The 22,509-nt window shown below is 34.9% G+C and overlaps 1 protein-coding gene across 2 annotated transcripts in view; it reads left to right on the top strand.

The window, feature by feature from the left end:
* The window catches only part of LOC136029411 (serine/threonine-protein kinase PAK mbt-like), a 52,053-nt gene that overhangs the window by 15,864 nt on the left and 13,680 nt on the right, over positions 1–22,509 (top strand). For both annotated transcript variants that reach the window (XM_065707779.1, XM_065707778.1), the window contains exons 4-8: positions 6,826–6,987; positions 10,652–10,837; positions 16,073–16,315; positions 18,504–18,692; positions 20,902–21,162. In XM_065707779.1, coding sequence (XP_065563851.1) covers positions 6,826–6,987; positions 10,652–10,837; positions 16,073–16,315; positions 18,504–18,692; positions 20,902–21,162 — 1,041 coding nt within the window. The remainder of the gene's footprint in view (positions 1–6,825; positions 6,988–10,651; positions 10,838–16,072; positions 16,316–18,503; positions 18,693–20,901; positions 21,163–22,509) is intronic.

The raw sequence follows: 22,509 nt of genomic DNA, 5'->3' as shown, positions 1-22,509 counted from the left end.
AAACTCATATTCGTTTCGTCAAAAAAAGGAAAAAGGGGGTTGCTTTTATGCTTGCATGAGAGGGGGAAGAGTTTCTCTGAGGGAAATAGGGAACGCGTTTAAGCCTTGCGACTTGTTTTGCCATTTATTATACGAACAAGATTATTGATATTGACAAGCCAAGCTTCATGGGTTAAATAATTGTCTAGTGGCTTTGAAAATTTTTTTTCAGTATGAATGAATTGCTTGATTAATTAAATATCTCCAGCCCACCTAAGACATCCCTCATGACAAGAGAATGGGCCCACCCCTCTCCTGGTTTCACTAGTTTTCATACTTTCGTATGAATTTGATATGAATAATAAATTATTGCTTTGAAAGCCCTTGGGCTATGGCACCACAAAATGACTATTTCAATTCTCATTAAATCACGCTACCTAAACAAAAATATTGCACAAATTAGAAAGTATACTCCTGTGCTCCATTACTAGCCTGAGAAGTGGTCATAATCTTTCAATACTTATGAAATACTCACCCCTCATTTTACCTACCAGCGATTTTTCATTAAATGTACACTCCCCATACTCTTCCTCTTGCAACTCACTCAACTCTTCCCATTCGTTCATTATATAAAGGGGTATTTGTGTTCAAACCGTGGATTTCCTCAATTTGAGGGAGAAAAGGTGAAGATGTCGAAGATCCAGGTAAAAAAAAACACTTAGTGGATGACTTTTTATGTTTTACTCAATTAATCAATTATTTAATATCATAAGTTAATATTATAAAATATAAATCGACCAAGCATAGTATTATCAGTTCATCTGGCAAGTACATAATACCTCCAGCTGCTTTGGGCAAATTTTTGGAAATTTTTCTGCTTTGGAAATTTTTAGAGTAGGAAAATTAATGCAGCTTCAAACGATCTTAGGCATCAGACTCTAGGAATCATGAACAAAATGAATCTCCAGACCACTTTTTTTTTGTTTTTCGAAAAGGTGAAAAGTTAGGCTTTTGAGAAAATTTTAAGTTAAATCTTCAAATAAAAATTAAACCTTTCAAATTTTAAAGAAAAATGCTCCCTTAAATTCTGGGTAGGACAGCCTCCAGAGAAGTCAGGTTAGAAGGTTGAACAAGAGAGAGTTTAGTTTTGATTTTGTTTTGATAAAAGAATTTATGAGTATTGTATAGATGGCTTCACGTATTATTCATGTATGTGGAATCGGAGATTGTTGGGAGCTCTGTTCATGAACTTTATCTAGTTCCTTTGTTACAGTTGGAGTTTTTCTGAAAATATCTTTGTCAAATATTCTCGTCTGAGGAAAATTCTAAGGAGGATCTGTGGCAGATAACCTCTATAGAGGTATTCAAGATCTGCCTCACATCTTACAATAGTAGAAGGCTTCACGTTGTTTGGAAACCTAGCAGTGCTATTCTATTTATTGATGAATTATATCTTGACTTTCGGTAGAGATAGATTACAGTAAGTGTTGGGAACCATCTGTTGCTAATGGAATGGCTCAGACACGCGGAGCTCAGGACACGAAATGTAATTCCTAAAATGATTCACCTATAAGAATAATAAACGTGCCTGACTAGCCAAGACAAGAACAAGATATTTTTTGGTAAAACAAAACTGGCAAATAGACTTGTTTAGCCATTCTAAAGTCCAAATGCCTGTGAAACGCACGACAGGGATTTAGAATATAAGGAATGCCAATTAGAATATATCACAACACGTAAGAGAAATAAAGTCTCAGCGAGCGAAGAAGAAGGGGAGAGGGTTTGAGATGAGGAGGGGAAATTAAGAAGAATTTAAATATAAATGCTTCTTTAAACAGTTTTGCATAATTGTAACGGTATCACTGAAAAGAGATTTCCTGAACAAATTGCGATTAATAACTGTTCGAAACTATTTGATATTTAAGGATTAAAATTGGATCTATCTGTTTTGTTGGAAGAAGTTGTATATTTAAAGCAGACCTAAACTAATATTTATTATCTGAAGAGACTAGAAAACGCATCATTTGAAAAGAAGTTGAACGACAGCTTCAAAATACTACTACTCCTCCTAATAACCGCTGCACCAATTGGCCTGGGGCAATAGTTGCGCACGCTCCTCTTCCACCCCGATCTCTTTAAAACTTCAGTGGTTCACCACTGCCACGAAGGTCTGATTTCCTTGAAGTACTTTAAAGTACTTCAAAGTACTTTTCATTGAAGTACCATAAACTCTTTGGACCCCAATTGGGCGCAATCTGATTTAAGTTTGGCCCAAGGTGAGTGGCCAAAAAGTGCAATCTTTGGCAATGTGTCATTCTCCATCCGTTAAACCTGTCTTAGCCATTCCACCCTTCCTTTCATTATAGCCCTGGAAAGTGGGATCGAACCATATCATTTCGTGAAACTTGTTTTTTGACACACGAACAGTCAAACAGGTGACTAAGACTATCCTTTGATAATTCCTTTGGAAAATGTTTAACAAATCTTCCTCTGCTTTTTTAAGTGTTCACGTTTTAGAACCATACTTGGCGATATTTCGGCCGTTTTAGAACCATGCAATGGTCATTGTCGTTATCGTAACGAGTAACATAGTTTTGTTTGACACTTTAGTGAGTGAGTTTGGAGTAAAAGTGCAACCTATCATAGAAATTATTTCCCTCGCTGCTAGCAAGGCGCCAGAAAATCATAGAGAGTTCTTTAAATGCTCATTTGAAAGAAAATTGCCATATCTAAGATGGTAAATTTGTAGTTTTTCAGAATAGTTTGGCTAGGATGAAAGTGACCACACTACATGATGCCTTTTCTTATGCTCTGTCGTACTTCGATAATTTTCTCTGTAGTAAATTGTATTTTCAGCCCTTAACTGGGCCCCAAAAGGTAAATCAGTCCATAGTAACGAAAAGTTTAGAAACACGTTTATAAAAAAAACTGTCTTGTGAGAAAAAAATTCTCATTTGAAAAAGAGGTCAGAGCAAAACGTCCATCATTTTTTGTGGAGTCTCTAGCTCTTTAAAAATTCCTTCAAATTTGTTGTCAAAATAACATTTTACTATCAAGGCTAAGGAAAATAACGATTACCATTCCTCAATCAGCTATAAATGCAATTTTTTCTCACTAGGCTGTTTTTTTTAGAAACATGTTTTTGAACTTTTGGGTACCATGTGCTGTTTAGAGCTCTTTAAGGGCTTACAATGTAATTTTCCTCTGAATCAGTTACTGGATTATTAAAGAGCGTAAAAAAGGGCGTCAAGTTATATATTCACTTTCATCGTAGCTAAACTATGTTATAAACTACAAATTTACCTCTAAGTCTATCAAGACTTGCATCTAAATGTTGCTTAATTGTAACCCGTCCTATCTAAAAAAAAAATCTGTCATTACAATTTTATTTTACAGAAATATCCTATTTACAGAAAGGAGCAAACCGCCAGAGAAAGTTATAATGATATTTTTATTAAATTTTACTTTCTCATTTCCCCTTCAAACTATAATTCAGCTGCTGGTTACGCCCAAAAAAGGTTCTATAATGTTAAATTTTGCACTACGAAGTTGTTATTAATAAAAACTAGTCACTTAAAAAAGTTTATTAATACCTTGTCGTGGCTGAGTGGATAAAGCGGCGCCTGGAAATCACGGGTGCTGTGGTTCGATTCCTGGCCGTGGCAAGGGAATTAAAACTAATATAAATAAATATAATAATATAATAATATAAATAATTTTTCTTATAATTAGGTCTTTTTTTCAAATCCAGACAAAAAGGAAAATTTGTTTCCAAACAAGTCGTATTAAAGAAACAAAAGCGAAGGAAGGCTGGTTCTTATAGTAGCATTTTTTTTTACTAAAGCGACGTTTAAAATTAAGATGATTAGTAGATGCCCAATATATGGGAGACAACCCTCCTCCTAACTCATACACCAAAGATTGACATTTTATTATATACTATTGACACTCTCAATGAAGAATGTACTAAATTTTAAGTGGAGAGGGGACTTCAAAGGGCAGGGGCCCCGCAAATATTTGGTTATTCCCGTTAGTTTTTAAAATCAAACCATGCCCTTGTCTCTCATAAAAAAATTCTTCCTTTAGTTCCAGTCATTATCAAACGGGACCGTCCGATCTTGTCAATAATTAGATAAAAAAAACAAGTATTTTATCCGAAAGTAAGGAGCGACATTAAAACTTAAAACGAACAGAAATTACTCCGTATATGAAAGGGACTGTTCCCTCCTCAACGCCCCGCTCTTTACGCTAAAGTTTGACCCTTTCTCTCAATTCTACTTTTCAAAACATTAAAAAACTTTAGCGTAAAGAACGGGGCGTTGAGGAGGGAACAGTCCCTTTTATATACGGAATTATTTCTATTCGTTTTAAAGTTTTAATGTCGCTCCTTACTTTCAGTTAAAAACACTTGTTTTTTATTTGATTTCTGAACGTTTTTGAATTAATGCATGTTTTGATTTTGGCTCACCGCACATGAATAATTAAAACGAAATTTGCATATTAATTTATTTCTATGGCTAAATGGCTTTCTCATAGTTTTGATCGGACGATTTTGAGAAAAAAACGAGCAGGGGAATAGGCCTAGTTACCCTCCAATTTTTTGGCTACTTAAAAAGGTAAATAGAACTTTTATTTTTTTACGAGCGTTTTTACTAGTAAAAATATACGTGACTTACGAATTAACTTACGTAACAAACTTCTATATTCGTATGTTTTTATTACGTATATGAGAGGGTTCGCCCCCTCGTCAATGCCTCGCTCTTTATACTAAAGCTTAAATTTTGTCCCAATTCCTTAAGAATGACCCCTGAATCACACAAGGCCCTAGAATAGATAGTTGAAATTAATAAAATTACTTTAGCGTAAAGAGCGAGTTATTAGGAGGTGAACCCCTCATATGCATAATAATTTCTGTTCGTTTTAAGTTTTAATGCTGCTCCTTACTTTCAGTTGAAAAAAACTTTTTCATGTTTATTTTCTCATTGTTTAAAAAAAAATGCTAGAAAATCTTGTGCTCCCTTCATGGAAATTCTCTTCCCCCATGACAAATTTCTCCATGAAAAGTTCCCCCGCGTAAACCCCTCCCCTCATGCCCTCCCCCTCCAACCAAAATAATCTCTGACAGCGTAGTCTCCCAATGACCATTATTATATGTAAACACTGGTCAAAGTTTGTAACTTGCAGCCCCATCCCACGGGGACTATGAGGGAGTAAGTCGTCCCCAAAGACATACTTATTGGGTTTTTCGACTATGCTGAATAAAGTGGCTATCTCAGAATTTTGATCCGGTTACTTTGGGAAAAATGAGCGTGGGAGGGGTCCTAGGTTCCCTACAATTTTTGGTCACTTAAAAAGGGCACTAGTACTTTTAATTTCCGTTATTATGAGCCCTCTCGCGACATTCTAGGACCACTGGGTCGATACGATCACTCTTGACCTTTCGTTTTTTACCTTAACCTTTCGGTTACTATTGAGCCGGGTCGCTCCTTACTACATTTTGATAAAAAATAGTTTCCTAGACCACAATTTCTTTCCACTTTCGTATTAAAAAAAATAAAAAAGTAAGTGTAATATTTCAAATAAGAAAGTGGACAGGAGCAAGAAGCAAATCTTCAGTAATAAAAATATGAATGTTTCGGCTTCACATCCGGAATCCTTTATCAACGATCCATCACAATTGTCACAACTTTGAAGTTTACGTTATAAAATATTCCACATATTATTGCAAGACTTTAATACATTACACATTATTTTCTCACATTAATTTAACACATTAATTTCTTTTAATGTGTATTTCAACCTTCCTTTCAGTATAGCCGTAGGAAGTGGGATCAAAGAATATCCATCCATATAATTTTTGTGCCTCACTAATACCCTGGCACAAACCCTATTCCATCGATTTTAGGTTGGCCCGGAAATACTGATGATAAGTAGCTCTAAAAGTTTCAATTAATAAGTGGATCTTTTGATATTCTACAAATTGTTATTGAAACCATTGTAGGAATTGCAATTTTTTTGTATTCATTTTACTCCAGTTGTAAGAGCTGATTTTTCGATTTACCAGAAATGGGAGATGGCCTTGGAAACAAAAAGGCATTCTTCTAGTAGAAGGATGTCCGGCCAGAACCAGATACTGGTTAGATGCATTGGTATATCTGGTGTTAATCTGGGGAAGGGTGTGCTAAAGCACCGGACCCTTGCAGCCTGAGCTTCGCCTCAGTCTAGTGAGGCCATTCGTGGCAATAATGATTATGATCAGAAAGTATTTCAAAATATGATCCAGCATAAAAGATTTAATTGTGTTTCTTTTTAATTTACAACTTTTGAATTGGACTGAGACTAACATACTTAACATAGAGCATTATCAAAACAGATGACGAGATTTTGTGATGATTCAATCCTGTCAATAAGGGCAGGGGGCAGTGTCCCCGTATATTTGGGAATATACCTATTTTGGGAAGATTTTCATTAAAAAATGTCCTCTTTTAGTATTTTCATTGAACAAACTTAAAAAATGACCATACACTCCATAGATAGTGAAAATACATTTGCCCCCCTCCCCCGTCAGTTTTTGGGAATTGAAGCTACTGCAATGTTCATATATTCGCCAATTTCTGCTTGCCCTAAATAACCCTAATACCCTATCTTTTACCCTAAATAATAAGCTGTAGTTTTGATTGCATTCTGTAGTTTAACTATCTCTTGTCTTATGTATTTATTGTGCCCTTGTTGTTTACCTAATTTTTAATTCCTTAATTCTTCTGGTTATATATTCTTTAATGTTCTGTCTATTTTTTTTTTTTTTGATTGGATTATGTCTTGTTGTATTTTTATCTTCTGTTTCAGGGCAACGTTATGTATAAAAACTCCTATAATGACAGATTCGCTGAAACAAGACAATCACAGTCAGATAAACGCATTCCTGACCCTAGACAGAGGATACCTTCTCCTGTTAGAAACCACATACCAGAACAACAGCATTACGCTAATGGGAATATGTTCCAAACTGTAATTTGATTACTTTCTTTTTATTTATTCATTTGATTTAGGCACAATGTCAGAATTCCATTTGTGTGGGCTTGACGAGGGGTGTCGCACCTCGGGAAATGTTTATTATGTGCCTGAGAAAATTGAATGTGTATTTTTGTAAGCGAACATGGTAACTCAAAAAATCCCTACACTTATTTGTATCCCTATACCAACTTTGATTTGAGGCTTTCTTTCTATTTAAGTTGATTTGTTTAAATATTAGGAGCAGTTGCATTTTATTTTCGGAACAAATATTAACATATATTTGAGTGGTGTACCCTTTTTTCGCAAAAAAAGCTTTATTATGTGAATAACTAAAGCCATAAAACTAAAAATAGGGCTTAAACATAAAAACAAAATCTTAATTATTATTGAAGCTAGTATAAAACAAGGCACTTTAAAAAAGTATTGATTATATATTTAATAAATTTCCGGGCTAGTTCTAGTTCTGTCTACCCTTCTTATGCATTTTGGTGTAAAAAAATAAACAAATAGAAAATATATGTAATATGCAAAAAACATCATAAAACTAAAAATAGGGGTCAAACATAGAAAACAAAATGTTAAATAACATTAAAACTGGTATAAAACAAAACAGTTAACAAAAGGACTATGAATCATAGAACCAAGTGATAGCTAAAGGAGGAAAAGGAAGGTGGGGCTTTGAGGCAGTGTTCATATATTTAACAAATTCTGGAACGAATTGGGGTAAACCTTGCCAGTGGTTGTCCACTGCTTTCCTGAAAAAAAGCAATTGCAATGGTTTTCACCAAGAAAAGGAAGTTATAGGAAGTGACAGTAGATAGTCGAGTTCTTTTTAAATTTTGGGGGTTGCATGGAGAGCTTCTGTAGTGGGGTCTCTCTGGTATAACCTATGTCATTTATGGTGGGATTTATTTTGTACCTTATCGACAAAAAAGGGTGACTAAATTGACAGTGTATGGTATTTTTTTTTAGAATATGAGTGTCATGGCAGTGTTGTGGGAAAAAATTACTGACTGTTGCCATGACTGATATTTTTTGTTACTATGCCATTAATTTAATTTGGTCGTGTTAAGATGCCAAAATTGATATCTTATTTAAAGAAAAGAACTCATCTTAATTTTAGCTACAGAATATTGACGTCAGTTTAAGACTGAATGAATTTAAACTTAAAATGCGCTTTCATAGCTTATTTTAAGAGGAAAAAAAAAAAATCTGTAACTGTGTCGTAGGTCACCACAGTGTTTAGACTTGAGAAATTTATCAATGTAAATTATAGACCCCCTAAGTGATTGAAGTAGCACTCCAAGGCCGATATAATGCTTGAAGTGATAATATCCCAAATAGGTCATAGTTGACATAATCACCGCGGAAATCAAAATTAAACATAATGTTATAAGATTTTACAGATGAGCAAAAATAAGGCCTTGAAAAATTTTGGGGGCCTGTTGTTAAAAAAAAAACGGAAAAACAAAGTCTAAGAATAAGAGTAGAAATAACACCAAATATAATGCAATGAGCAAACAATTTAAATTGAAATTAATTATTTTAAACTTGTATTGTGTAAGGTGATTAATAAAACTCTATTTTAGTATATAAGATTGTGGATACTTGCGCATGACGCTTTTTGAATTATGAGGGATGATCGGAAGAGCTTCTGCGGGGTGGTTTATCCTATCCTGACTTGATACCAAAGTGCCAGCATACCTTATGCTATCTTTGTCTTAATGTAAAAAATTCTCTTCTTTTTCACAAACGAATGATTATTACTAAAATTTGTTTAAACAGATATTTTTCGTTTGAGGCTTAGTATTCTATCACTAAGCCTCTCAATGAGACCACATTTTCAAAGAAGACAAGTAAGCTCTAGTGTACAAAGGAAGTGTTAATGAATGAGTACAAGATTGTGGACAAATGGATTTTATACCTAAAGGCTAGATATGTATAGGCTAGTGCCTCTCTGTTTCTTCTTAAGCTATTTGCTAAATTTCCATGTCCAAAAGTATATATCCTCCGCCTTTACATATCTTTTATTCGTCCACTGCTTAAGTATGCATGCCTGGAATGGAATTTCGGCCTTATGGTGGATCAGTCCGATAGGCTAGAAATTATTCGGAAGAGAGCCCTGAGAATTATTTACGGTCGGGGCAAAGTGCCTCATATTATCCTCCTCAAGGAACTCCGCCTCCCAACCTTGGTAGATCTTCTCCCAGCCCCTTATTGCCCACCAAAGTCCCGTTTACCTCGATCAAAAGCAAAAAAAAAAAAATGGGTCTAAATCCTATCAGTGCAAGAACCAAGCGTTATACATGGAGCTTTGTGCCAGTGTTAGTTGAAATCCTAATTAAATGAAAATTTTACTTCCCCTCTTGTAATGTGCCAGTCTGTTTGTTAGCGTTTTTAAATGACAGGGTAGTCGAGAGCATCGTTATATGTTTTTATAATGTACCTGACAAAAAAAGAGACAAATTTGGCATTTCAATGTTGTGAAAGTCTGTTTGTAAATAAAGTATCATTCATTCACTCTACCTAAAGGAGCAGAAGGGAACAGTTAGTTGGCTTGACAATCTTACTAATAGCTTCTACCTTTTATTATTAATCGCAAGTTTTATGGTAAAGGTCGTTGGGGAAGTAAATAAATAAAATAATATAGTTACAAGAAAACATGAATGTTAAAAAAAACGAAGAAAATAAATGCCTATCTTCTAACTTCATAAAGGCTTAAAAGATGTATTCTCTGGCTACCGGGAAAAATTAAAGTTTTTAAGGTTACAAATAAGGCATGGCGTGCTCATGGCATATTTTATAATAGCTATTAAATGACAACTCTTTCACCACCCCTCCCCCCGCTTCCATTTTTAGTTGTAAAAAATTCAAAGAATTTATTGGTTAAAAGATTGGACCTTTACATATGTTTAATCTACACATACCAGCTTAAATCAAATGTTTAAAAAAGGATTACTATTTAGAAGATTAATAATTTTGGACTCGTCGCCATTAACTATCTTGTGAAAAATAAGACCTGTCTTGTTTATCGAAGCAGCGTTGCTTGAAAATACGACATAATGGTATGTAGTAAATGGGGAATAATATGATATAAAAGATGATAAAGGTCCGTATCTACCGTATAGGTAGATACCCTAGAGGGCGTTGAATCAACATTTCAGTTCCTGGGTGTTTTTTACAGGGACAAGTAGCAGGCATGTCGTCCAGCCTTGTTGCAGCGGGCATCAGACCTTGGGCTCTGTATTGCCATTCAGAGCATCAATCCACTGTGGTATCATAGGGTAGAATGCCACATAGTTAAATATTATACCACTAATTAATTCTAATTGAACATATAATAATTTTGCTGTAAAAAAAATTATCGTGCATAATTGCTATTGCTCTTTGTTCTATTTACCATAGCTTTTAAAAAAATTTGTTAGGGGAGAAACTAAAAAAGATGTTATTGATATTTTTACATTTGTTTACTTTACTTTTCACTTTAGTTTGTTTAGCTCGACTTTTCTATCATCAAAATTTCTCCTTGTTAAAACTATCAAAGAGTTTCTTGTGTATTTACATTTTTAGTACAATTTACGCTGATAGACTATATTATTTTTCTTGGTTCCATTGTAAGTATAAATAAGATTGCAATTTAATACCTTGGTATTTTCAGGCACCTATTCGTTCAAGTCAGCCTCCCCCTCCATCTAATCCACCTCCCTCAAATTTGCCTAATAGAGCACCAAGTGTAACACCTGGTATCCAGCATCATTCTAGCCAGTATAGCCTAAATAGAGAAGTTGGACCGCCTCCAGTACCTCCTCATGGACACCTTCCTCCGCCTCAACCAGAACTGAGAGTAAGCATGACTATTTTATATTTTATGTGTAGTCTCATAAGAAAGTGTGATTTTCCTGTATGGGGTTTTCAGTGATGCTGATTCCAGTGATGTAGTTTTTCATTTCGATCCGATGCCATTTCCAAGGTGTTTCAAGCTGTTCAAATCCCTATAAAGTTTGTTTTTGCAAAGAAGTTTAACTATTAACATTAGCTGAAATAGCACTTCCTGAACAGCTTCGAATGCTAATTCTTCCTCACTTGATAGTTTTTATTAAAAAGTGCTTTAAGTTTTTAGTTACTTTGGGCTAGGGTTCATTTTTTACTAGGTTGAATCTGACGCTGCATGTATGTTTTTTTGTTTTTTTTTTTTGTTTTTTTTTTTTTTTTTTTTTTAGATTTTAGATTACTTTTATTGTTTCTACAGTGTTATCTTTGGAATAATGAATGACAGAGGTACAGCTTTGCGCAATAGGGCTCCAAGCCAAAATTTAAGGAGGAAATAGGTCCCATGAAATTTTCTCTAGGGGATATGATAGGTTTAATACAATGGAAGAAGCTGAATTCAGCCCAATATTTTTAGATGTTTCTTGGGTTGATTTTGAGGGAGGAATGCTTCCCTCATTGTAGGAACAGCATTAAGTATTCTATGAAAATATATCAATTGGACAACACAATGCTATTAATTAAGCAGGGTTTTATGATATTTTTTATATATATTCACTTGAATCCAATTATCGTCGTGTTTCTTTGTGGATAAACCTTCATTAACGTTATGAAAAAGCAATAGAACCTGTTTAATACAATTTTCAAAGATTTTCCGAATTAACATTTTATATGATTCCAGGAAGCTCCGGTCATCTATTTTCTCCACCATTTTCTTCAATACATGAACTGCCACGGGGTTTTTATGGCACCAAGTGACATATAGCGATCTCAAATTCTGTCGGTCTGTCTGTCCCGGTTTTGCTAGTCTAGGCACTTCCAGATAAGCTAGGACTTAGAAATTTGGCAGGCTTATCAGGGACCAGACCAGAATAAATTAGAAATAGTCGTTTCCCCGATTCGACCATCTGGGGGAGATTGGGGGGACGGTTAATTTGGAAAATTAGAAAAAAATGAAGTATTTTTAACTTACGAACGGGTGATTGGATCTTAATGAAATTTGATATTTAGAAGAACATCGTGTCTCTGAGCTCTTATTTTAAATCTCGACCGGATCCGGTAACTTCCTGACCGGAAACCTAAAATCTTGGAAAATGCTTAGAGTGGAGGGATCGGGATGAAACTTGGTATAAAAACTAAGCACAAGTCCTAGATACGTGATTGACATAACCGGAATGGATCCACTCTCTTTGGGGGAGTTGGGGGGAGGGTTAATTCTGAAAAATTAGAAAAAAATGAGGTATATTTAACCTACAAAGGAATGATCGGATCTTAATAAAATTTCATAGTTAGAAGGGCCTCGTGACTCAGATCTCTTATTTTAAATCCCGACCAGATCCAATATCATTGGGGGCAGTTGGGGGGGACTGAAAATCTTGGAAAAGGCTTAGAGTGGAAAGATCAGGATGAAACTTGGTGGGAAGAATCAGCACAAGTCCAAGATACTTGACTGACAAAACCGGACCAGATCCGCTCTCTTTTGGGGAGCTGGGGGGAGGAGGTAATTCGGAAAAATTAGAAAAAACGAGGTATTTGTAGCTTACGAACGGGTAATCAGATCCTAATGCGATTTGATATTTAGAAAGACCTTGTGCTTCAAAGCTCGCATTTTAAATCTCGACCAGATCCAGTGACATTGGGGGGAGTTTGAGGGGGAAAATGTGAAAATTGAGGGATCTTTATCTTACGAATGGGTAATCGGGTCTTAGTGAAGCTTGATATATAGAAATATCTTATATCTCAGATGCTTCATTTTCATTTCGAGTCGGATCCGGGGACATAGGGAGTTGGAGGAGGGAAACAGAAATCTTGGAAACCGAATATCTTAGAAAACGCTTAGAGTGGAGAGATCGGGATGAAACTTATTGGGAAGAATAAGCACAAGCTCTAGATACATGATTGACATAATTGGAATGGATCTGCTCTCTTTGGGGAAGTTTGGGGGGGGTGTTAATTCAGAAACATTAGAAAAATTGAGGTATTTTTAACTTAAGAATGGGTGACCAGGTCTTAATGAAATTTGATATTTAAAAGGAACCTATGTCTCAGAGCTCTTATTTTAAATCCCAACCAGATCTGGTGACACTGGGGGAGTTGGAGGAGGAAACCAGAATCTTTGGAAAAAATTTACTTGGTGGGTAAAATAAGCATATGTCGTAGATACGTGATTGACGTAACTGGACTGGATCCACTCTCTTTGGGGGAGTTAGGGGGGTCCAGTGCTTTGGCGAGTTTGATTCTTCTGGATGTACTAGGACGATGAAAATTGGTAGACTTGTCAGGGAGCTGCACAAATTGATATTTAAAAAAAGCTGTTTTCCCCGATTTGACCATCTGGGGGGATGAAAGGAGAGGAAAAGTTAGAAAAAATGAGGTATTTTTAACTTACGAGTGGGTGATCGGATCTTAATGAATTTTGATATTTAGAAGGACCTTGTGTCTCAGAGCTCTTATTTTAAATCCCGACCGGCGTTAAGCCTCTGATTTTCCTTTTAAATCAATCTATTGATTCTTGGAATTTTGCTAGAGCTCTTGCCATATGGGCTCTTGTCTCTTCCGACCTCGTCACAAGTACCATACGAGCTCTTAGGTTGTTCACGATTCCGGTCTTAAAGGCCAAATTGATTGAATCATGTTATATTATCGTAAACTTTAATGAACGGGGATGGAGAAAGGGGATATGGAGTTATAATATGTTGTCCTTTTTTTCTAACGAAAAACTATAGCTCCCTTATCATCATTCCCCCTTCCCTAAAAAAATTCAGAATTTTCAACTCCATCCCCTTGCTCAATCAAACACACCTTAGAAACAATAGCGGATTTTTCTCAAGACAGAGGAATTTAATTAAGTGAATATTTCGGAACCTATGTCCAAGTACAGTACCAGAATGCATATATATATATATATATTTCTAGTTCTATGCTTTGGACATAAGGCCGAAATATTCACTGAATTGAATCCCACTGTCATGAGAAAATTTCCCTATTGTTTCTTAGTTGTGTTTGTTTGATGTAGAAAGGCAGTGTGGTCTTTTTTACATCCCCTTTACATCCCCTTGTCTTTTTATCCCGTCGCTTTTTACATCCCCTTGGTTTGAGACAAAACAGTGGGTACTTAAAATGCAACGTAACACGTTCTTCGTCTCTTCGTAGCTACTGATTGCATGATCGTATTGTACGCTACTATCGGTAAATTCATCATCTTTTTAGCTACTGACGGCAAAAAATTCTTCGGCTTTTAAATTACTGACCCTATAATAATGTTTCAAGCTACTAACGGCAAAAGATTTGTCGCCTTTTAAGCTACTGGAGGGAGGAAATTCGGCACCTTTTAAGGTACTGAGGGTAAGAAAAATTCGTTGCTGACAGTATGACGGTATTTTAAGCTACTGACGGTAGAAAATTCTTCACCTTTGAAAGTATTGACAACGTGATGAATTTTAGCCTACTGATGGCGAGAATTTTGTCATCTTTTGAGGTATTGGTGGTATGCATTGCCCCCTTTCCTCTTGGCTCCAGGCATAAAACAGAAGTAAATACCCGTTCTAACAATCAGAAAACGAGCTGAATTCGATTGTAAGAATATACGGGAGAAATACAATTTAGTTAATAACATCACGTAATTATCTTTACAATTGTGAATGGTTTGGAGATACGAACATCTACCAGTTGTATAAAGGAAGGTTTTCCCCAGAAAGTGATTGTTTACACAATATTCTAAAGCCTTGACACATGCCTATAGTAAAAGGATCTATCAATATGTAATCAAAGTTTTCCTTCTTAATCTATAGTTATCTGGATGGCTTTCTAAACTCAAATGAAAGCAGGGTTTCTGAACTTTTGTTTATGTTTTTACCCAATTAAGTCTCATACGATCTCGTACCCCTTTACCTGTAGTATTTTTTCAAAGTTTTCACCGTGCTTTAAAAAGCCACAAATTAAGGTAACTGAATTAAACCTTTTAAAAGGGACAAACGTCGATTTTTAGATAAAGGATAAAGGAGAAGCTTTTTTTCTGGTTTCTATGTAGTTCTCTCATCGGATTTTCTTTAGATTTTTTTTTTTTTTTTTTTTTTTTTTTTTTTACGATAAGATAGAAGTAAAATCATCGATATCATAGCATATATCCTCAAAATACGCTTTAAACGCGTTGATTTTCTTTTGAAACATCGGGATTATTTTCAAATTTTAGTCAAGATTCATTAATCAAAGATATAACTCTTCTGGGAGCATTAAAATGTATTCATGTTGGAAATAAAAACGCTATTTGATTTTGCGCTCTCTGGGGTATGTCCCCTCCTCTGTGGCAACCTTTGAGGAGCTAAAGGAAAGCTTTCATGATACCTCACAAGCACTGTTTCTTGTGAGATCTATGTGTCTTAAGCTTTGGAGTCTGATAGAAGGATAGTCATTGTTCTGCAAAAAACGACATATAATACAGTACTATTTACCTTCTTGCTTTGTTTTCTTTTTTTCCTACGTTCCTGTTTTATTGTGCGTAAAATTGTCCCTACAGCAATCCTTGTAATAGTGTGGTTGTCCCAGACGAGATAGCCTAGTAAAGAACAAACCATGGCCCGAAGTAACCAAAAATTAAAAACTCCTTTTTGAAAAAAACTCTGATAAAAAATATTGCCATTTGGAATAATAATAGAGCCCAGCATAGTTTCGAATTACACCTGAAAGATTTCCCCTTTTCGATTTTCATTTATTTTCATTCTCCTTTCTTTTTTTGTGTTAAATGTTTTGTATTTAAATACCACTATAAAAGAGCTTGTATTTTGAAATTACTTAGAGAAAAAACGAACAGCCAAAAAAATCTCCCAAAAATACTTTTGGGGGATAATTTTTTTATCTATTTGTCTATAATTTTATTTCATAATTATTTTTTCCGTTATTATGTCCTATACTCATGTCACGTTTGAACAAAAATGCTTTATTTAGTCTATTTGTCTATAATTTTTTTTATAATTAATTCTTCCGTTATTATGTCCCATACTCAGGTCACGTTTGGACACAAATATTCAAAAAGCATTCCGTAATAGTTCTACTCGCAATTTTGTTCTTACATCTCTTTTTATTTGGTTTGCAGGTAACTAGTGAACCTCCGCCTGTTCACCAGCTTCCACCTAAACCCGGTGCAACACTTCATACTCAGAACCCACCAATCAAGACGCAACCTCCTGGGCCAAGTCCTGGCGCCCAAAGTGGTGGCTCCTCTGGTTCTCAAGGTACTGACCAAAACCAGAATAAAGTTCCATCCCCAATTGAGAGTGATGAAAGTTGTGGAAGACAAGAAAAGGGCCAGGATCAACATAGACTCACCCATGAACAGGTTTCTTTCCTCTGTTTTATTTCAGCCATTTTTAGTGATACTATTAGTTCAGTCGAAAAAAACTTTTGGCTTTCTTAATCCCAAGGACATGAAAAGTAAACTTTCCTTACCTTCTGGGCTCATCCTGCGTCTGTTCATACCTAAAAACAGCGACATTTTATCATTTTTCTTTTGTTGTTTCAATATAACAACATTTTTTAGGCAGTACTATGTTTTTCTCAGTGTTGCTAGGTTGAGGCGTTAAAATAAAAAAAGGTAAAGGATGCGATGCCACCCTTAAGGTCCGAACCGGCAGTGCTGATTTCGTCTCAGGGCCCTTCACCCAGGAGGTGCAACGGGGGGATGAGGGCCAGCCATCCTGTGCTTTTGCACACCCTTCCTGAAGGCGCTAAAATGAATAAGCAAAACTAATTAGTTAAATTTGGCAACCCTTTTCGTCCGTAAAAATTCAAGCTTTGGCAGCCTTTTGATTCCCAAACACAAATACACCTTCAAAGAAAGGCTACATCTTCATAAGCTATTGTTGTCGTATGTTTTAAGCTTAGCTTATTTAGTGCTGATTTTTCATCCACGTTTCTTTTATAGATTTTGGTGCCTGTGACTACCAAAAACTACATAACCGCATATGGAGGTCTTTTTCATTAAAATTTAATTCTCTGTTTTTTTCTAATTTTTAAATATATGTATGGTTGTGTAAATTTCTAATTAAACAATTCAAACAATCAAATTTCATTTTCAAAGTCATTGGTACAATAGTGCTCGTTTGTATAATTTTATGTTTAGCTTGTAGAAAATAATACTAAAATATTATGTGAATGAATACTTTCTTTTAGAAAACTTCACAAAATAATTCTAATGATCCTGGTCCTGCTGTTTATCTGCTCTAAATGGGACAAAGTGCAAATTTTTGCCAAGGGAGGGGAAGGTGGCAGTGTGGAATGAATTTTAGTATGCTCTACTTTTTACTTAGCTTTTTGGAAAAAAAGGGTAATAACTGTCATATAAAATACAAATGCGATTGTTCGAATTAGTAGGCTTGTAACTTTTTTCCACTTTTCCATAGTTTTTAAAAAGCTAAAATTAAAATCAATGAAGTAACAAATTTTTGTTTGCAGTATTTAGGACGTATATTCTTTGATTGCCTGTCACCAGGTGGGAGAGGGAGGGATCCTCTCTGTAAGCTCATCCCTTCCCATGATTGTGATCCTTGCAATGAAATAAAAATGTTGAACTAATGCTAGGAGTGTCAGACAAATAAATGATTAGATACATAATAATCTGGAAAATACAACTCATAATTTTTTTCTCGTGCAACCCCAAACCCCTTAAAAATGTCAAATATTTAGCTTTTGAATACAATAGATCATAAGTTACTTTAAGAAGAAGAAGAAAAAACAATAATTTGACCATAAATTGGCTGAAGTTGATTTTTATTACATTCAGTTGATGTGATAAAAAAAAATTGGTAGGTAATTAAAATGTTTATTATTATTATTATTATTAATACCAAATACGGTAAGCTTTGAAGCTTGTCGCACAAGCGACAAGTTTTTGCGACAAGTTGTTTTTACTTGGTAATGTTGTTTTAAGTTAAGCAATTTTTTTCTCGAGGTCAGGTAGATTGAAACTATGAAAATGAAGATCCGTATATCAATAACTGAAATCTTTCAGGTTTACCCAAAACCAAGCGGTTGGAGATAATATAAAGAGAAAAATTAGTAATTTCCTTTCTGCACCGTCAGCTTTAAATTCACTGTACAAAGTAAGGAAAAAGTGAATAATAAGAAAAATAATAATAAACAGAAATACTCCCCACCAGAGCACTAATACCTTTTTCTTACTGTAGGGTCACACCCAAAGAACAAGTTGAATATAGGTTAAATTATGAAATCTTTTCAAAAAAGATGAAAAGTCATATTTACGGTAATACTTTTCTTTCTATTTTCTTAAAACATTCAGTATTTTTCACTTTCATGTACTGTAGATCAGGCTAATGAAGCCAGACTTTTTTGTTTAAAATATTGTATTCTATATATAAAAAAAGAACTGCTTGCAGTTCGAGGTGTTTCGAATTTTTCAAAACTATAACCAAAGTGAAGCTTTGAATTTTGTTTTCGGTAAGGCGTAAATAATACAACTCGTCCTCCCATTTTATTTTCCATTTACTGTAACTCATCTTTGTTTACAGTTCCGAGCTACACTTCAAATGGTTGTAAACCCAGGAGATCCTCGTAATAATTTAGATAATTTTATGAAAATTGGGGAAGGTTCAACAGGTATTGTTTGCATTGCGAATGATAGGAGTCTTGGCCGTCAAGTTGCAGTGAAGAAAATGGACTTGAGACGTCAACAAAGAAGAGAACTTCTCTTCAACGAGGTAATTAATTCTGTCAAAATTTACGTAAGATAGAATTTATATATAGAAGATAGAATTTTATCCCTCGGAGTTCCGTTTCAAACGATAATTCCTGGTTAAGAAAGTCCTGGGTAAGAAAGGCTGTAATGAGAGAAAAGTTGAGATGGCTAGGACACGTTTTGTGGATGAAGGATGATAGATTGCCATAGATTGTCCTTTTGGCCATCAATCTAGGGCCAAACGAGAAGCAGGCCGTCCCGGAATGGGGTAGGAAGAGGTCGCAATAAAGGAAATTGGAATTTTTTGGTAAGAATAAAGAGTAAATCTGCGAATGGATTGATGTGGAGAAGGAGTGTGCACTGCTTTGTTAGCCTCGGGTGGCTTGATGCTCCAGTGAGTTGTTATTAAGTAGTAGTAGTAGTAGTAACTAAGTACAAGGAATATTTCCTATTTCTGTGAAACGATAATATCTGGTGCTGAATGAAATAATAAAACACTTTGTCCGATACAGCTTAGTGGGTTTGCCATTCCTTCTAACAACAAAACTTTGATTAGTTCCATTTCTGATGTGAATGCTTGTTCAAGTTTTTATGCTGATAGGCTTTTTACAGAAAATATGAATTCTGACTGGCTATACTACGTGATGTAATTGCTTCGTTCTGTTTGTCAGACATAGAATTGGGCTTGGGTAGAATTTTTAATGTTGTAGTATTTTGGCTGTTTCTGTGTGACTAGCATAGGGGGTCAACAATTCCTTTATTTCAATTGATTAGATTTGTCTTGGACTGGACAACCCAGACTAGGCCAAGATGTTGAAAAACCGCTTAAATTTTGTATTCAAGCGTAAATAAGCTTATTTAAACTCATTTAAGTTTGTTGATGATATAATTGCTTTCAGATCCATGGAAAGGGATCAAGTATAAACAGTAAAAGTTTTTTTTCTAGTACTAGGTATTACTACATAGTACCTATATAATTGGCACTTGGCTTATCTTTTTGCAGAAGATAATTTCGATTGGATTTTCTCCCTCAAAGTATCATTTTCGAAAGATATTTTTTGTTTAAAAAAGTCCGCTTAAGAAAGGCTATACTGAGAGAAGTTGATATGGTTAGGACACGTTCTTCGGATGAAGAATTCCAGTCTGGCAATTCTTTTTATGTAGGAGGTGTTACGGATCTGTTTTTCTTTTTAATGCCTGTCTCCCAACAGGGTTTCTCATCTTCTGAAGTACGTAATTAGAATCGTCATTGTCGAAAAGCCCGCACCGGAAACTCACACCCCTCCCCACTTTGAACAACAAGGAAAATCACTTTTTTGCTGGGGTAGTACTGATCTGTTCTCTTTTATTTTTTTATTTTTCACTAGCGGGACTAGAATATCATAGAGAGCTGTTTAAGGGCTTACTTTATGCACTTTGATTATTATAAAAGTGGGCATTGAGGCCTGTTTACACCATGCAAGGCCCTACCTGCGAGATCAAGTTTACTGTAAGAAAAATCAAGTTTACTTGATGAAAAATCAAATTTGCGCGTTCAGTTAGCAGCAAGAGTGGTTTTTTTTAACGAGATTATATTCTAAAATGTGGGTTTGTGTAAGTTTATTAGGGTTGTTATTTAATTGTTATAGGAGAGACTACTGGTTGATAGAAGTAAGGTCTCAATTGTCGTATTTACTGTTTCTTGCTTGAGCCATATTCTTCGCAAAAACAATCGTTTAACGTCTATAAAAGACACAAAGATGAGTTAAAGCAGCTGAAACTAAAGTTTTGTAAATATAATAGTTAGATTTCCTGTAGAACATTTTCCTATGCTACAATTGCAAATTTATATTTACCCTTGTAAAATTAGACGATTGAAGTTAGATGAAAATCGTAACTATTCGAAGGAAGCATATGGCTTTAATTGTTTTAGGAGCTAAAAGTCTTACTCGGACTTTAGTAATGAACTACCCAGCGCTAAAGAAGGATTGTTCAACTTTTGCACTTGCAAGTCTCATATTAAACAACATCAACAAATATATAGTTGGATATCAAATCAATCAATTTGGCTTGTGCGTACTGCATATGGGCAATGTTGTTCAATCCGTCAACATTTATGTTAATAAATGATTACATAGAATATCAAAGCTCAAAATCTTGTTCTTTAAGTTTGTTATTTCCTTTTTTTCTTTCCTTGTTATTTTTCTTTACTATTTTAATTATTTTCCTAAGACTTGTTCCTCTTTTTTAAGGTTGTTATTATGCGAGATTATCATCATCCTAATATCGTTCAAATGTTTGACAGCTACCTTGTCAGTGATGAGCTATGGGTAGTGATGGAATATTTAGAAGGAGGGGCGTTGACTGATGTTGTGACACACTCTCGCATGGACGAAGATCAAATAGCAACAGTTTGTCAACAATGTCTCAAAGCTTTGGCATATCTTCATTCTCAAGGAGTTATTCACAGGGATATCAAATCTGATTCAATATTATTGACTGGTGATGGACGGGTAAGCATTATTCCTTGAGAAACACCATCTTTTTCGTTATGTGTATGCCCACTATTTGAAATGTATTTTTTAGTTGTTAACTCATCGATTAAGTAAAAAAATACCCACATTGGTCCTGATTATCTCTATTTCTGCGTACACTGTAGAAGATAATCCGCGGCCATGAAATGATTTTTAAATGTAAATTCGTCGAAACATGTTGTTTTGAAACATGAATGTCGGGAACATGATTGATTTCGTTCTGACACCTATTTAACCGGTTCAAAACTCCCGTTCCGTGAAATTTTACTTTTCTTTTTCTGTTATTTGAAGAAACTAACAACAGTAGAGTTAGTGGACAAGAAAAAAGTAACTAACTTAAAGTATTTGGTATGTGCACAACTGAAATGCTATAACAGGGTATCTTCAGCAGTGGTAAACGGAAAAGGTTAGAGAAACAGGAATTACTGTCAAAATATTACCACTCTTTGTTTTTTTTTTAATTGCCGAAAATTTCAGACTGGAACACAAGAGGACGAATCAGGTTTTCAAAGGGGCTCATTAGGCTTCTTTTTCTGTTATACGCTTAAGAAAAAAAGGAAATGGCATAAGAAAATGTGTCACAGGCATAAATCAGTCAAGTTAAAGCACACTTTCCCCCAAAAAACTATGGAAAAGTACTTTTTTATTATACTCATTATTTTTAGAATATTTATTTTTAAACATGTTCCGAGGAAATTTCTCTCAAACCTAAATAAGATGCTTTGGTTCCACAAAAGAGCCAATATTCTTAAAAGCTGCGTTTCTCTTAATATGGATTATTTGTTCATATGTAAAATAAATTCATATGTAAATTTAAAAGGCCTTTGAGTCTATTCTGTGATTTGTAGTCCTCTTTACCGAAATTGGTATCAATCTGAAGAAAAATATCAGTAGGTTTCATTTGAGCATTTATCTGTCCAGTAAATTTACCGCTTCAGACCTAAGCTACCATTTTTGTAGAAATTGCTAATATAATAAGAAGAATATGAGACTTTTTCCACATACAATTGGGATCGTGGCTTCGTAATTTAAATTGTAAGTTTGACAACTCTGGTTTAAGAAAGTTCGTAATGTTGCTTGGTCATGCATTTTAGAGTGGTTTAGCGTGGAAAAACTTTAGTTTGAAGATCGAAGTATTGAGGAGGGGATAACTTCCTCATATACGGAATAATTTCTGTTCGTTTTAAGTTTTAATGCTGCTCCTTACTTTCTGTGGAAAAAACTTTTTTTTACTTATCAATAATAACGCTTCATACTTTGATCATTAATAACACAAAATCGTAGACATCTTTGCCCAACATCACTGCCTTATTGAAGTTTTTTGTT

Source organism: Artemia franciscana, chromosome 7 (assembly GCF_032884065.1).
Source record: "Artemia franciscana chromosome 7, ASM3288406v1, whole genome shotgun sequence".
Taxonomy (NCBI): Eukaryota; Metazoa; Arthropoda; class Branchiopoda; order Anostraca; family Artemiidae; genus Artemia; species Artemia franciscana.
The sequence above is the reverse complement of the archived record's forward strand: the minus strand, read 5'-3'. Positions and strand labels throughout refer to the sequence as shown.